Source organism: Macrotis lagotis, chromosome 1 (genome assembly GCF_037893015.1).
Source record: "Macrotis lagotis isolate mMagLag1 chromosome 1, bilby.v1.9.chrom.fasta, whole genome shotgun sequence".
Taxonomy (NCBI): Eukaryota; Metazoa; Chordata; class Mammalia; order Peramelemorphia; family Peramelidae; genus Macrotis; species Macrotis lagotis.
The window spans coordinates 824,771,249-824,788,230 of NC_133658.1; the positions used below are offsets into that span (position 1 = coordinate 824,771,249).

General features: G+C 36.5%; 2 protein-coding genes across 3 annotated transcripts in view; one reads left to right on the forward strand and one right to left on the reverse strand.

Moving 5' to 3' along the window:
- PHF11 (PHD finger protein 11) overlaps window positions 1–12,307 on the forward strand; it is a 43,212-nt gene extending 30,905 nt beyond the window's left edge. Inside the window, exon 8 of the mRNA XM_074217153.1 lies at window positions 471–12,307. Within this exon, the coding sequence (XP_074073254.1) occupies window positions 471–577 (107 nt within the window). The 3' untranslated portion in view covers window positions 578–12,307. The remainder of the gene's footprint in view (window positions 1–470) is intronic.
- The window catches only part of LOC141508479 (RCC1 and BTB domain-containing protein 1), a 76,549-nt gene continuing 68,754 nt past the window's right edge, over window positions 9,188–16,982 (reverse strand). For both annotated transcript variants that reach the window (XM_074217145.1, XM_074217144.1), the window contains exon 14: window positions 9,188–16,962. In XM_074217145.1, coding sequence (XP_074073246.1) covers window positions 16,951–16,962 — 12 coding nt within the window. In that variant the 3' untranslated portion in view covers window positions 9,188–16,950. The remainder of the gene's footprint in view (window positions 16,963–16,982) is intronic.

The window sequence follows — 16,982 nt, forward strand, 5'->3', positions numbered from 1 at the left end:
TGCAAATGTTCTTATTAAATTACATCACAGGTGGTAGTGGACTTCATTTCCTTAGAGTGGAGTTTGTTTTTTATGTTCTGTCATGAAATAATTTAAAGTGATTGTTATAGATGGAGTCTTCACAAGGATTTTCTACTTAGTTTTAAGGTGGGGTTAAAACCAAATCTAGAATTGTGCCCCAGGTAATAAAAAAATGCATATATTTGCAAGGTAAAGTATTCTTTTTTTTGTGAGACCTAAAATACCCAATTTATTTTGAGGTCTGAATAATTAACTTCCGTTTCCAAATCATAGTGCCATGTTTCACAGAGTAATCTTGAGATAAAACAAAATAGAATTTTGATATTTTGAATTAATATAAAATCCTTAAAATAATTTAAGATATATCTGGAAGTGACTTGGGAGCAAGAGTACAACATTTCATGATGTAAAAACAGAATAATCTGAAATAATTTTATTTGTCTTCACAGTCACTATGATATCAAAGCTTGAAAATGAACAGGAACACTTGCAAAGGAAGATAAATGTCCTCCAAGGAATCAGAGAACATATGTTTCCTCCTCAGAAAGATATATAGCATTAAATACTAACCTGGTTCTTGTCCTTTTTTTTTTTAGGTTTTTTGTTTTTGTTTTTTGCAAGGCAATGGGGTTAAGTTGCTTGCCCAAGATCACACAACTAGGTAATTATTAAATGTCTGAGGCCGGATTTGAACTCAGGTACTCCTGACTACAGGGCTGGTGCTCTATCCACTGCGCCACCTAGCTGCCCTTTGTCCTTTCTTTTTAACTTACTGTTTCCTAAATTGGGGACTTATATAATTAAAAAATTTTTTTTTGTACTATGACTTCTCAAGGATTTTTCCCTCCCCTACAAATAGAAGACTCCTTTGTAACTCTTCCACATTAGACTGTGAACTCTTTGAAGGCAGAGATTGTCTTCCATCTCTTTGTATCCTCAACAGCAAGCATAATGTTTGGCCTATTATGGGGTGATTAATGTTTATTGATTGACTGATAACCAATAACTAGCCTAGCCAACACATTTTATATGGGTTTATGTTAAAGCCATGTCTTTAACCTATGAAATAATCAGATTGATTCTGTGATTTTTAAAAAATTGATCATTTGTCATTGTTGATTTGTTTATTAGTTGTATTCCACCCTATTTGAGGTTTTCTTGGCAAAGATACTTCTCCAGCTTATTTTACAGATGAGGAAACTGAGGCAAACTAAAGTTAATCTAGTCTGACAAACCCCAAGATTTCTTGTGAGGTTTCAGCAATAAAAATTTACATTCCTTTGAGAAGAGCATCAGCAGATAAAGATATGATATCTTATGTGGTTAGGGAGAGGAAGGCATAAAGGAGAGGAAAGAATAAATAAAAAAGGAGGGAGGGAGGAAAGGAATGAAGGAAGAAAGGAAATGTTGGGGAAACTGTGGCCATCAGTTCGAGGAAATGTGAAAGAATTCAGTTAAAAGATTGACTGACACAAGAATTTAAGGACAAAAATGTTAAATACTATTATTGTGGTTAGGAGAAGGTGAGAGAGAGAGAGAGAGAGGGAGAGAGAGATTAGCAGTAGCAGCAATAGCAGGCACCATGAAGAAATAAGGAATGGGGAGAGGTATAGAGGTATGAGTGTGCTTGAGGGATCAAACTCCACAAAATTGAGCTGACCTTTCAAAGGAAGATGAGCAACTCAACTGAAGAGAGGTGAGTTTTTAAAGGGGCAAGAAGATGAGGTAATTAGATATATGTTGATGGGAGTAGTAACTCAAAGAACCTTGAGGTAATGGGGGATTTGTAGATAAGAGGCAGTAGCTCAAAGATTTATCCCTTTCAGGCAGAAATCTATTGTTTTGTGCCTGGAGACAAGGATTTACAGCCCTTACCAGAGAGGGGCAAGGTATTTTTCTAAAAAGTTCATTGACATCATCTTGATAGCCTGGACAATGGGATGGGGGTCAGTGTTAATGTAAGGTACATGGTCAGTGAAGAGGGGAAATATTAACTATAGAATATAGTTCTCTGTCCAATATATTACCTCTACTACATTCCCCACTCAAAAATTTATAACTAAATTTATTTAGGAGTTGTAAAGAAATTCTCTTTTTCTAAAGTTACTTCCAGCTGAAAAGGGAGTGTAGAACTGTCTCTGCCTAGCAGGTCCCATTTGAGGGGGAGTTGAAGTACATTTGGAAATCAGCTGAGGCAGCATACAAGGTATGCTGGTTGCAGAGTTGTGTAGAGGTTAATATCTGGCTAGAGCACTAGTTGGAAATGCTCTGCATCTAATCTGGAGGGAAAAAATCTTACAAGAAGATTAACCAAAAAGGAAACAAAAGTGAGTAAAAGAAAAAAATGATTGGGAATGGAATATGTGTAGGAGTCATTGAAGAGAAATGCCAAAAGTCTCACCTAGGGGAGGGACCTGAGAAAAATAGCAATGCAGGGAAATCTAGAGAATAAAAAAAAACATATTCCATGATTCTAACAAAGACTGGAGCCAGTTGGTAATTGAATGAGTATATCTAGCATATAGTAGGAAGGGGAACCACTAGCAAGGACTGATGTGTTTGTACCCTTATTTCTTATTGAGTACCTGCTCTAATTGTATTTACCATAAAGAGAAAAAGTTGTGACATGATTATGACAATATCAAAATCATCTTTTATGTCTTATCACCTATACCACAGGTAAAACATTCTTAGTTTTTCTTTTTATTTCAGCTGTCACAGTTGACAATCAGCCATACAGTAACAATTCCATCTCATAGCCAGACTTAGGAATAAGCAGATGGGAAAATAATACTTTTTTAGAGGAGCATAATAGGAAAACTGAATCAGCAGGAACCAGCCTTGGGCTATAGGCCAAAAACCATCCTTTTGGCTTATCCCAGACAAAATAATTTACACTTCCATAAGAAATATTGACCTGTGGGGCAGCAAGGTGGCATAGTGGATAAAGCACCGGCCCTGGAGTCAGGAGTACCTGGGTTCAAATCCAGTCTCAGACACTTAATAATTACCTAGCTGTGTGGCCTTGGGCAAGCCACTTATCCCCATTTGCCTTGCAAAAAAAAAAAAAGAAAGAAATATTGACCTTCACCTGTAATAGTTCATGAACACATTCCCTCTGAGTGATTTATAGCATTTCTCTCAGTGGTGGATTAACTGACTTAATGATCTAACAGAACACCTGAATCCAAACCTCAAAATAAAATCAATTATTGTCCCAAAGGCTTTTATCCCAAATTTCAAATTGACTTTAAGGCTAGATAGTTATTTTTCCTCCCAAGGAGCTGCAATAAACAATTTTACCAGTTCAAACATACATAAGAGATTTCAAACACACACACACACACACACACACACACACACACACACACACACACATATATTTCTTCTTTCTGTTCAAATTTAATCTTGTTCTGATCTAAAGACCAGATTATTAACCAATTACAAAATTTTGGTTTTAATATTCAATAACTTTAAGTAACTTAGATGTTCATAAATGATAAAATTCATACAGCATTTACCATATACCAAACAAGTATTATAGTATACAATAAGTGACCTTTACTATAAAACTTTTTAACTAAAAGTTTCTTAATATAATAAAAATAGTAACTTTAATCAATTTCACTTAAAATTAGATCAAAATAAATTTAACTACAACTGAATCTATTTTCCCAGTTATTCGGCATTATTTTTGCACAAGAGCAAAGAAATTTTGAACACATGGCAACCTCCATTTTGATTTCCTTAAAGCACAAAGATCCTTTATCTTTACTTAGACTTGTCAGACAACAAGTTGACCCCATTTCTCTAACTTTTCCTCATTTACATTTTTTCCCAAAGATTTGTAAACCACTAAATATTCAGAAATGCAAAGTCTTACAGAGTCTTAAAATTTTTAAATTTCAAATGATGGAAGAATTTCACACTTTATTTTTAAAGGGAATATTGCCACTTTATTTTTACTATCCCTATATTTTCCCAAACCCAGGAAGATTTTCCTCTCAAAGAGCAACAAATCTCTCATTCCATCATTCCCGATAACTTCAAAAACTTCCAGGATACATTCAGTAGCCTTTGTTGGTGTAGAAACACATAAGTGACATTTCTGGCTATTTTGAGAAACCCATAGCAAAATTACAAAATGCCTGACTGTCTAATTAATGCACTATTTTTCCAAATTAAATTCAAAATGATCATATCCCTATATGGGGGAATGGGGCAGAGTCAGATGTATGTAAGACAGAGGCAGAGCAGAATAGTAGAGTAGGGTAGGTGAAATCATTATCAATCCAATGGAATGGGAGGAGGAGGAGATGAGCTGTGAGTCCTGGCTAATTCACAACTCAAACCCCCTCAGGACCTTGGAATTTTATAGGTCTCCCCAATACTTCAGACCAGAGTTGGATAAAGGAAGAGTGCATAACACAGATCAAAACACAGAGAGGTAGCCAAACCTGGAAATCATGACAATAGCTACAATGATCAGCTGAAACGACTAATCAAAACAAGATTAAGCAACTTAACCAGCTAATCAAGATGCAGATACAACAAAGACACAACAGAGTTCCAGTCTAGGCTTTAGATCTTGTAACATAGATGACTGGACAAAAAACATTTAAGCTGTCTCCCTTTTTAAGGTTCTAAATATCAAATTTTAGATTGGTTTGCAGTCAAAGCAATTGTAAGCCTTAGGAACAAAAAGATAATATTTTTTGCTTAGATGGAAGTGGTGGTTCAAAAGACTAATCTCCAGCATTCTAGAGAGGGAGAGAAGGTTGACTTTTTCACATGCCCTCAAGAGAGATCAGCTCTGAAGCCCTGAGAGAGTAATATTTCTGAAATATCTGAGAAAAAAAAAGTTTCCTCAAGTTATCCTGGAATGAGGCAGGATGGGGATGGGGGTGGGAAGAAGAGAGAAAAAAAATCCCAAAAGCTACTACTAGGTAGATCTACCAAAAGTCCAGAAGACTGTGAACAGCCAGAACTTAAATCTGGGCAAAGGATAGCTTACAAACAAAACAAAACATGACTTACTCAACAAACAGGTCTTCTGAAGTCAGCTGATGCCTGCCCCATATTGGGTGCCAAAAATGTTGCTAAAAAACGTGGCTGGCTAAAGATTTTAGAGATTTGAGTGAATATTAAAGAATTCATTTAAAATATTGACTGACCCAGAAGAATTTAAGGACAGAAATGGTTTATTACATATTATTGTGGTTAGCAGACACTAAGGGAGAAAGAGTACCAGCAGCAACAGCAGCAGCAATAGTAGCTGCTATGAGGAGATAAACAGTAAATAAAGTTATAGGGGTATGAGAGTTTATTTGGGGGATAATGCTCCCCAAGAGTGGACTGACCTCCCATTTGAAGATGACCAACTCAACTGAGGAAAGGTAAGCTTTTAAAGGGGCAAGAAGACTGCCCGGTGGGGTGCTTTCTCTCCGTCCTGCTCTGAAAGCTTTTCCAACCAGCTACTGTGTCAACAGACAATGATGTTTCCCTTTCCTCTTATGATGAGACTTCAGGATCAAAACTTGCCCGAAAAGCCAAAGAGGCACCATTTGTTCCAATCGGAATAGCAGGCTTTGCAACTATTATTGCACATGGATTATACAGACTGAAGAGCAGAGGGAATACTAAAATGTCTGTCTACCTGATTCATATGCGTGTGGGGGTCCAAGGCTTTGTAGTAGGAGCAATAACTGTTGGTATGTTTCCCAAACCCAGGAAGATTTTCCTCTCAAAGAGCAGCAACAGCAGCATGGGGATGGGGGTGGGAAGAAGAGAGAAAAAAAATCCCAAAAGCTACTACTAGGTAAATCTACCAAAAGTCCAGAAGACTGTGAACAGCCAGAACTTAAATCTGGGCAAAGGATAGCTTACAAACAAAACAAAACATGACTTACTCAACAAACAGGTCTTCTGAAGTCAGCTGATGCCTGCCCCATATTGGGTGCCAAAAATGTTGCTAAAAAACGTGGCTGGCTAAAGATTTTAGAGATTTGAGTGAATATTAAAGAATTCATTTAAAATATTGACTGACCCAGAAGAATTTAAGGACAGAAATGGTTTATTACATATTATTGTGGTTAGCAGACACTAAGGGAGAAATAGTACTCCATATACCGGGAATACTGGGCAAAACCCAAACCTTAAGAGGAAAGATGCTGTCTTCGTGCTGATGATGTTTTATAGGGTTAGATACTCCACATTGAGGTTATGTTTTAAAAAATCATCTAGAGGTATACAGTTCTAAAAAGCAGCACATATCAGACATAATCATGATATTTAAGTTTGGATATTTTTTTTCGAAGAAGCTTTAGTTTCCCAGGTGATTCAAGGTATGCTGATTGGTATCCAAAATTAATGAGGGGAGCAGAGTTAATACAAAAGAACTGGTCATTGAAACTTACTTGGGTGAAAAATTATTGATATTTCTCAAATCTTAAACATTAATGACTAAAAAAATTGGAGACTCAAGACTTAATTTTGGTTTAAGATGGGGCATATTTTGGGATATAGTATGGGAATCGGCTTTAAAATAATTCAGGAAGCATTTGCCTCCTTTTCTTGTAGAAATGTGTAACTTAATTAAGTCTAGGTCTGCTTGGCTTTGACTAGGGCCAAAAGAACATTTGTAAGAAAAACATGAAACAAAATATGGCAAGTTTTCCTCTCTACCTTCATCATAGAAAACTTGTTTATATTTAAGATAAGCCTTGAACAGTTGTTAACCAGGCTACTTAACAGTAGTATTTATTATAAAGTTAGTATTATAAAGTTAGAGACTTACTACTGTTTTTTAAATGCCATCTGTTTTATATGTATTTGAAGTGCTTGTTCAGTAGTAAAGATAGAAATTTAAAAAAATAAAGGGGCAAGAAGATGAGGTAATTAGGTATACAAAGATGGATGGAGGCAGTAACTGAGAGAGCAGTGATGAAGTGATGAGAGATATGTACATGATGGTGGAGCTCGAAGAGCAAAGATGAGGTAATTATGAACTTGTAGATGGGGGATAGTAACTCACTGACTTAATCCTTTCAGGCAGGAATCCATTGCTTTGTGCCTGGGGGAGGGATATACCAGTTCTTGCCAGGGAGGGACAAGGAAATTTACTAAAAAGTTCATCCACCTCATCATGATAGCTTGGACCATGGATGTAAGGTACATGGTCAGTAGGTGGCTCCCTCTTTTGGGGCCTTAGCTTTGCTAGGGAAGCTGAGATTCTCTATATTAATAAAATTGTGCTTTACTAATAAATTATGCTTGGAATTTTGTGACTCCATCTAACTTCAGTTTAACTGTTAAAATTACATTTCTTTGTTAATCTTGAAAACTTATTTGCTGCCTATTTTTTTTTTTTTTTTTTGGCTAGGCGGTGGGGTTAAATGGCTTGTCCAAGGCCACACAGCTAGGTAATTATTAAGTGTCTGAGACCACATTTGAACTCAGGTCCTCCTGACTCCAGGGCCGGTGCTCTATCCACTGTGCCACCTAGCCACCCCCTCCTGCCCATTTTTAACGATGGATTGTTGACATTTTAACCCAAGTGAATACTTATGACTTACTCTTTATTGTAATTTAATTCCTTCCTTTCTCTCCCCGTAGAAAACAAAGTATTATTGAACCCTACACAAGACTTTGTCTTATACTTCTAAATGCCCATTTTCCATCTCAGTAACTAGGGTCCTAGCCAAAGTCTCACTTGGTCATTGTTTGTATTGTGATGGCTCAGAGTGTGTGTAAATAGTATTTTTGTTTTGGCCAGAAACCCTGAGGGTCTCCTACTCCCAGATTGATTTTTACCACTTTTTAAACTTGGTCATTTTTATTGTCTCAGACAAACTGAGACCTAGGAAAGACCTTAGCTCAGAAAGGTCAAGACCCCCCAATGCATTTAGGGCCATCTCCAGTCATCTAGTTTTATATCTTGTCACTGGGTCCAGATGGTTTTGAGGACAGAATGAGGTTGGTGACTATGCACAGCCCTCCTTCACTTAAATCCAATTCACTTGCAAGTCATGACATCTTCCTAATGTAGAAGTCCTCTTTTAGAACAAAGGACAAATAACAGCAGAGGATAAGTACTTAAGAGGTATCCAGCAAATGTTTTATTTAGTGAATGTTTGCACATATTCTACCAAACATTTTATTTAAAATCATTCCAATAATCAAATATATACATGTTTCTTAGTGGTTTCACTTTTTTTGCTGGGTAGCACATATTATAATTCTCACTTCTAGTTTGCATATAATGGGAGAGATTTTTTTATGTCAAATTTTTTGGAGGGCAGAAGGAATTAGGGGAACAGTAAAATTTAGTTTTCCTTTTTTATACTTTGAAACTTTAATATTCTATATCAGAAGATAATAGGATTCTAAGTTTCTAGGTACCCTTTGAAGTGTAGTTACAGGCTTAGACTAAGGAAATTTGGAAAGAAAAAAATGGAAGACTTGGTCAGTCTGGAGATATAGAAGACTTAATAAGGTAAGAGATGTATATGAGATGTAAAAAGTGGGTGAGTTAATCTCACCCCAATACTCATGAAAGACAGCAGAGCTGCCCCATTATCAACTCTTGCACTGAGTGCTTGGGGTAGTCTAGGAGGGCTGAAAGAAGGGATTGCCCTGTGGGATATTTGCCTAATACTGATGATGATATTTGTCCTTTTTTTTTAAAAAAAAGATTTTATTTATTTTGAATTTTACAATTTTTCCCCTAATCTTGCTCCCCCCCCGAAGTTTAGTTGGTCTTTACATTGCTTCTATGGTATACATTGATCTAAGTTGAATGTGGTGAGAAATCATATCCTTAAGGAAGAAAAATAAAGTATAAGATAGCAAAATCACATAAAATAATGGTTCCCCCCCCCCAAAATTAAAGCTAATAGTCTTTGGTCTTTGTTTAAACTCCACAATTCTTTCTCTGGAAACAGATGGCATTCTCCATCGCAAATTGTCCCTGATTGTTGCACTGATGGAATGAGCAAGTCTATCAAGGTTGATCCTCACTCCCATATTGCTGTTAGGGTGTACAGTGTTTTTCTGGTTCTGCTCATCTCACTCAGCATCAGTTCATGCAAATCTTTCCAGGCTTCCCTGAAATCCCATCCCTCCTGGTTTCTAATAGAACAATAGTGTTCCATGACATACATATACCACAGTTTGCTAAGCCATTCCCCAACTGAAGGGCATTTACTTGATTTCCAATTCTTTGCCACCACAAACAAGGCTACTATGAATATTTTTGTGAGTTTTTACCTTTTTGTACAATATTTTTGTACAAGTTTTTAGCCCTTTTCATCATCTCTTCAGAGTATAGACCCAGTAGTGGTATTGCTGGATGAAAGGGTATGCTCATTTTTGTTGCCCTTTGGGCATAGTTCCAGACTGCCCTCCAGAAGGGTTGGATGAGTTCATAACTCCATCAACAATGTATTAGTGCCCAGATTTCCCCACATGCCTTCCAACATTGACCAATATGACCAGAAAAGAAAATGATCAATCTGAGAGGTGTGAGGTGATACCTCAGGGAAGCTTTAATTTGCATTTCTCTAATAAGTAATGATTTAGAGCAATTTTCCATATGACTATAGATTACTTTGATTTCCTCATCGGTAAATTGCCTTTTTGTCAATTGGGGAATGGCTTTTTTTTTTGAAAATTTGACTCAGTTCTTTGTATATTTTAGAAATGAGGCCTTTATCAGATATACTAGTTGTAAAAAATTGTTTCCCAATTTACTACATTTCTTTTGATCTTGGTTACAGTGGTTTTGTCTGTGCAAAAGCTTTTTAATGAAGTCAAAATTATCTGGTTTGTTTTTAATGTTCTCCATCTCTTCCTTGATCACAACTGCTTCCCTTTCCATAGATCTGACAGGTAAATTATTCCTTGATCTCCCAGTTTGCTTATAATAGTTTTTTATGTCTAAATCATGTATCTGTTTTGATCTTATCTTGGTATAGTGTGTGAGCTGTTGGTCTAATCCAAGTTTCTGCCATATTAACTTTGAATTTTCTCAAAAGTTTTTATAGAAGCAAGAATTTTTATCCCCAAAGTTGGACTCTTTGGGTTTATCAAACAGCAGATTACTATAATCATTTCCTGCCACTGCACCCAGTCTATTCCACTGATTCACTGCTCTATTTTTTTTTAGGTTTTTGCAAGGCAAATGGGGTTCAGGTCAGTGCTTTATCCACTGTGACACCTAGCTGCCACCTAGCCACCCCCAATGCTCTATTTCTTAGCCAATACCAGATAGTTTTAATGACTGATGCTTTATAATGTAATTTTAGATATGTTAAGGCCAAGCCACCTTCTTTTGTACTTTTTTCATTTAATCCCTAGAAATTCTTGACTTTTTATTTCTCCATATGAATTTACTTACCATTTTTCCTAACTCATTAATTTTGGGGGATTTTGATTGGCAGGGCACTAAACAGGTAGTTTAATTTTGGTAGAATTGTCATTTTTATTAGTTCAACCTATCCATTAGCAGTTGATGTGTTTGCCCAGTTATTTAAATCTGATTTTATTTGTGTGAGAAGTGTTTTGTAATTGTTTTCAAAAAAGGTTTTGGGTCTCCCTTGGCAGATAGACTCCCAGATATTTTATATTGTCTGAGGTTACTTTGATGTCCTTCTTTCTTCAAGAAGATCAGGTCAGGTGGACTAGGTGGTACAGTGGATGGAGCACCGGCCCTGGAGTCAGGAGTACCTGAGTTCAAATCCAGCCTCAGATACTTAATAATTACCTAGCTGTGTGACCTTGGGCAAGCCACTTAACCCCATTTGCCTTGCAAAAACTAAAAAAAAAAATCAGGACATCAGGGAGGTGATAATGTCAAGCACATGAACTGAATTTGAGTGAGGAGGTACTGTGCCAAGTCACCAGCCTCACTTTCTCCTCCAGAGTCAGATATGAAACAGGATGGCTGGAGATGGCCCTGAATGTGAGACAATCAGGATTAAATGACTTGCCCATGGTCACACAGTTTATAAATGCCAAGTGGCTGAGGTGGGGCTCAAACTCCCATCCTCCTGACTCCCAAGGCCAGTGCTCTATTCACTGTGCCAACTAGCTGCCCATATCTAGTACTGGTATCACAGATTACATACCTCAATGAAGTAAAAAAAAGATTGCTAATTAAAACTAGCATTTACACAGCTTTTTAAGGTTTTTCAAAGTGTTTTATATTTTAGATTATTTGATTCAAGAACAGGTGAGAGATTTAAGTGCAACAATATTCATAACAGCGCTTTTTGTAACAGAAAAAACTGGAAACAAAATGGGTGACCATTGATTGGACAACTGCTAAATAAATTGTGGCATGTGAATATTTTTGTTTTAAGAATTTGTGAATGAATGATTGAATCAAAGAAAACTAAGATTTGTTTGAATGATGTGAAGTTAATAGACTCATGAAAATAATTTACCAATGGCCAAAATAAGAAAGGAATTTTAAAAAAATTATAGAACTCTTCATCAATATTGATCAGGCATGCTTCCTCAGAAGTCTAATATCAAAGCATGTATCCTACCATTTGGGGAAATGCAATGAGAACCACAGACATCTTTTTCTAATTGGAAATTAAACAATTCCTTCCATATACACAGCAGGCTACACAAAGAGGTTTATATATGAAATCTATGCATCATGGCATGTTTTTAAAAAACATTTCATAATTTACTATCAAAATTGTTTTGCTTGACCCTGTGCTTCCTTTGGTTCTTGTCTGTATATTGGGGGAGTAGGGGGCAGGGAAAAATTTTCAATAGTTGATCTTTTTAATCATTATTGTTTACCCCACCTTCCCTTAAATGAAAATGAAAGGAAAAAATATAACAAGCTAACAACTAATTTACAATGTAGTTATGTCCAGAAATGTAGCTCTTTTTCTGTACCTCAAGGTCCTATCTCTCAGGATGTGGGTAGCATGATTCATCCATAAAGCCCTTGGAGAAACAGTCCATCATCACATTGATTTTGAGTTTTTCTAAACTGTTTGAAAATGCCTTTCATAATTAGGATGTAATACTATTCTATAATATTCATCTATAACACTTTATTCAGCCCATCCCAATGGATGATGGAAAGCCCCTTTGATTCTAGTTTTTTGCTTTTTCCTTTTTTAAGTCTTTCTTCTTCCCCCCACTTCAGGATCAAGAAATTCGTTTTGCAATGTAAAGACTAACAGACTGCCTTCTGTTGGGGGGGGTGTGTGGGAGGAGAGAAGCAAGATTAGGGGGAAAAATTATAAAACTCAAAATAAAATCTTCCAAAAAAAATTTGTTTTGCTTCTATTTTTTCTCTCCAGTCCCCTTTAATAATCCCTTGTTCTCTATTCCTGTTTGTTTCCTTCCCTTTGAGTTTGGGGTATTTCTACAAACTGCACTATGTCTGCTATAGTTGAATGAAGTTTATGTGATGCCCACTCACCCTATCTCTCTACTTTTTTTTTAAATTCTTCTCACAAGCCCCAATTAATGGAAAAAGCAAGTTCCATTCCATTTTTCCTCCTTTTCCCCCCATCATTATTTCTTCTATCTTCCCTTTTCTCTCTTCTCTCCAAATACTCAGAACACAATCAATCCAACTCCAACCCTATAGTGAAGGAGTGGATTCCAAGCTTGTTACCTTTTGAAAACATTAAAGCTCTAAATGGATGTTGTTAGTATTGCTTTATCATTCAGCCCTCTTCCAAAAACGCAAGTAAATTTACTTCTCTGTTTCTCTATTGGTTGTGTTTGCATTGGGATTAAGTGGCTTGCCCAAGGTCACATAGCAAAGTATTAATTGAGGTCAAATTTGAACTCCTGAATCCAGGGCTGGTACCACCTAGCTGCCCTAGTTGTGTCTGAATTCAATATCTCTACTCAGCTGTTCTTTTCATTATAAATGCTTAAAAGTCCTCTATTCCATTAAAAAAATCCATTTGTTTTCCTAGTAGATTGATACTCAAATTTCTAGGACTGTTATTCGTGATTATAAGCTACTTACCTTTTGCCTTTTAGAATATTGGATCCCAAGACCTTTCATTCTTTTGTGAACTTGTGTGGTTCCTTGAACTCTTGATTATTTTTTTCTCAAATGTAGGAATTATGAATTTTGACTCTAGAATTCTTTCCTTTAAGGATTTCTTTCAGGAGCTGATCAGTAGTTCTTTGTGTCTTCACTTTGTCCTCTGGTGTTAACAGATGTGAGTGGTTTTAATTTTTGATTTTTTTGAAAAAAATAACATCCAAGCTTTTTATTTTTTATCATGGTGTTCATAGAGATGCACATTTTCTGATATGATCAAATGTGTCCATTATCTTGCTTGACTACATTTATTTCATTAGGAGGTAGTGATAAAGATGCAAAAAAAAAAGCAAACATCACAAAAACCATTAAAAAACAGAAGTATTATGTTTAGAAGGGGCAGAAATTGGGCAGTTTGATTACTGTCTACTGTATACTAAAAGAAAACAATGTTAGCAGAAATTTTCTGTTTCACATATAATTCCATTTTTGGTCTTTTATAGTGAAATGTTTTTGTCAATGATTAAGTTCATTTTAAAGAAAAGCTGGGCTGAGTGATATTCCTACATATATATCAGGATCGGATAGAAGAGAAGTATGTTAAGTTTTGAATGCATTGCTTCAGATTCTGGAAACTGCTTTTGTGGCAAGGTAGCTAAATGCAGTGATGCCAGTCATTCATGGAGAATGGCACGAAAGTGACCAATAGTAGGTTGTTTTTATTTTTTACGTTTTTGCAAGGCAAATGGGGTTAAGTGGCTTGCCCAAGGCCACACAGCTAGGTAATTATTAAGTGTCTGAGGCCAGATTTGAACACAGGTACTCCTGACTCCTGGGCCGGTGCTTTATCCACTGCGCCACCTACCCGCCCCCAATAGTGTTTTTAAAAATAAAAATTCCTTAAGAGACCATGTAGTCAAGGTTAGCCTTCAGGAGGAACCTAGTGAACCTGGACTCCTCAGAATGATGTTTTTAAATGAATAAGAAAAAATAGGCTTACAAAGATAAATTATACTAAAAAATAATGTAAATTTTTCCCCCATTCAAAGTTTACAAACCCTTTAGAATCTCTCTTAGTGAGTCTCAGGTTTTTTTAAATGTGGGGTTCACTCATAATCTGACCCAACATTTTATAAAGAAATGGAGGCCCCCAAAAGTGACCTATTGAAGTACAAATCACAGCAGAATCATGACAAGAGTCCAGGTATTCCAATTCCTCATCCAATTTCTTTCTACCACTAATAACAGTTAGTATTTCTATAGCTTTTAGAGTTTTGCAAAGCACTTTAAAATATTATCACATTTTATGTGATGGAACAGTGTTGTTCTATAAGAAATCATGTGGGACAGGACTTCAGAAAAGCCTGGAAGGTCTTACATGATCTGAATGAAATGAGCAGAACCAGAAAAACATTATATACATTAATAACAACAATTTTAAAAGATTTGTAATGGAAAATACCATTCAAATCCAGGAGGAACTGTGGAATTTAAATGCAGACTAAAGTTTACAATCTTTTTTTAAAATTTTTATTTAAAATTAAATTTAAATTTTTAAAAGTTGTCTTATGTATCATGTCATTTCCCCCCCTTCTATTTGGAATTGATGCTTATTTTACCATATGATTAATATGGTTCTATGTTCAGCATAATTACACATGTAAACCATATATTAGATTACTTTCTGTTGGGGGATGGAGGGGGAAGATGTAAAACTCAAAATCCTTAAAAAAAAAGATTGGTCAAAACAGCTGTGGCATGTAGCTAGAAAAACTAATAAATAAAAATATTAAAAAAATATATTATCACATTTTATCTTACAACAATCCTGGGAGATAGATTAATCCTTGCCCAGGGTCACAAACTAATAAGTATCTGGGAAGGAAAAGGGATGTGAAGTCAGATCTTCCTGATGTAGACCCTTCTTCCAGTTAGGTTTACACTCCATCTAGCCATCACTTATTAAAGTACATATTATAAAGACCAGATCCTATGCTATGTATACTGGGGAGAAAGATAAAGATGAAAGAAGGTCTTCTAGGAGCTTTCCACAAACTTAAGAGTCTATTGGAGAAATACAACATAAGTAAATAATAAATACATGCAAAACCCCCACAAAAATCACTTGGGGGAAGAGTATACCAATAATGGGAAAATGAGCACAATTTTTTTTTGCAGGAGGTGGCATTTCAGAGAAGCTTTGAAGAGCAGTAGTTCCCAAGAGGCAGTAGGGTGGAGGGAGTACATTCCAAGCATGAAGAACAATTTGCTTAAATACACTGAAGTGAGAGATCATGGATGGAGAATAAGCTGGCCAATTTGACTGGAATATAGAGAGTGTGTGTGTGTGAAACTGTAATAAGACTGGCAAGCAGGTTATTAAGGGTTTTATATGTCAAGAAGAGAAGTTTGAGGTGGGCAAACCAATTTGGAGACAATTGTAAAAAGCCAGAGAAGAAAAAAGACCTGAATTATGCAGAATTGTGGAGTGAATATAAAGCAAGACATGCTGTGGGGGTAGAATCAACAAGATCTAATAAAAGACTGGCTTGGGACATGAGAGTGAGCATCAAATATTCCTAGTCTATGAATGTGAGTGACTAGAAAAATGAAATATTTTCCCTAAGAAGGAAGCTAGGAGGTCTGGCTTTAAGAGGAAAATGATGGATTCTGTTTTGGGCATGTTGAGTTTGAGATGCCTTGGAAGCATCCAAGCTGAGATGCTTATTAGGTAGCTAGTGATGTGGGTGGGACTGAGGCTTAGGAGATGGAAGACTTGATATGTAGATCTGGGAGTCACCTACCTAGAGATAATAGCTGAATCCATGGGAATTGTTAAGCTCATAAGAGATGCTAGAATGCAAGGGCTTTTTAGTTATTTTTGTATCTTGGACACAGACCTTTGGGGGAAGTCTGGAGAGGACTATGGGTCTCTTCTTGGAATGTTTTTTTTGTTTTTTTTTTTTTAATTTTAATTTTGGAGGAAATTGGTGTTGTAACAGCCTAGTTAAGTGCCTGAGGTTGTCCTCCTGACTCCAGGTCTGGGCTCTATGTACTGCACCACCACCTATCTAACTGCCTCTTGGAATATTTTTAAATGCATAAAATAAAACATGAGGGATTACAAAGAAAACCAATTATATTAATATGCAATTAGAAAAATATTTATTAAAAGAAAACAAATTCATGAACCCCAGATTAAAGCTTCAGCTAAAGAGAGGAGAGCCCCAGACACCCACACAGAGAGCAAGACGTGCAGGATGACAATACAATAAAAGAAAGTAAGGAGTAGCTAGACAAAGTACCAGGAGGCCCAGGACAGAGCAGTACACCCCCAAACCCACAAGAGGATGGATCAACAAAGTACTGTGGATAGGTCAGAATAAGCACCTAAGAAAAAGCTATTGCTTTTGGACCCATGGAGAGTAATTTCAATTGAAAAATTGGGATGAAGGCTATATGGAATAGAGAAAGATGTACAATGGAGGTAACAAGCATAGAGAGTTTGTTTCTGAGGTTGTAAAAGAGGAGCAAAAGTGATGGGGGGTTGGGGGGGAGAGTTAGAGAAGGGAAGGATTTGCACTCTCCTCTCCAACCAGTACAACTTGATCCAAGTTATCTCTGAGCAGGGCATGATTTCATATCTCTGGACCTTTGCTCGTGCCATCCCCTTAGACACTTGGTTTGGTGGGAAAGCATCTCCGATCTTCCTAGCAATACACAATGATCTCCGTCAGGAAACCGTCGAAGCTTAACCCCAGCTCCAGTCATTCTAGCACATCCCAAACACTGTCTGCTGCTCTGTACACAGGCAATACTCAATACTGGGGGTTTTCACACCTAGAAAAATTTCAGAGGCGGCAGCGGTGACTGAATCCAGGAGTCCCAGTGGAGGCAGCTTACATTCTTACCTGTGGATCACAACATTAAA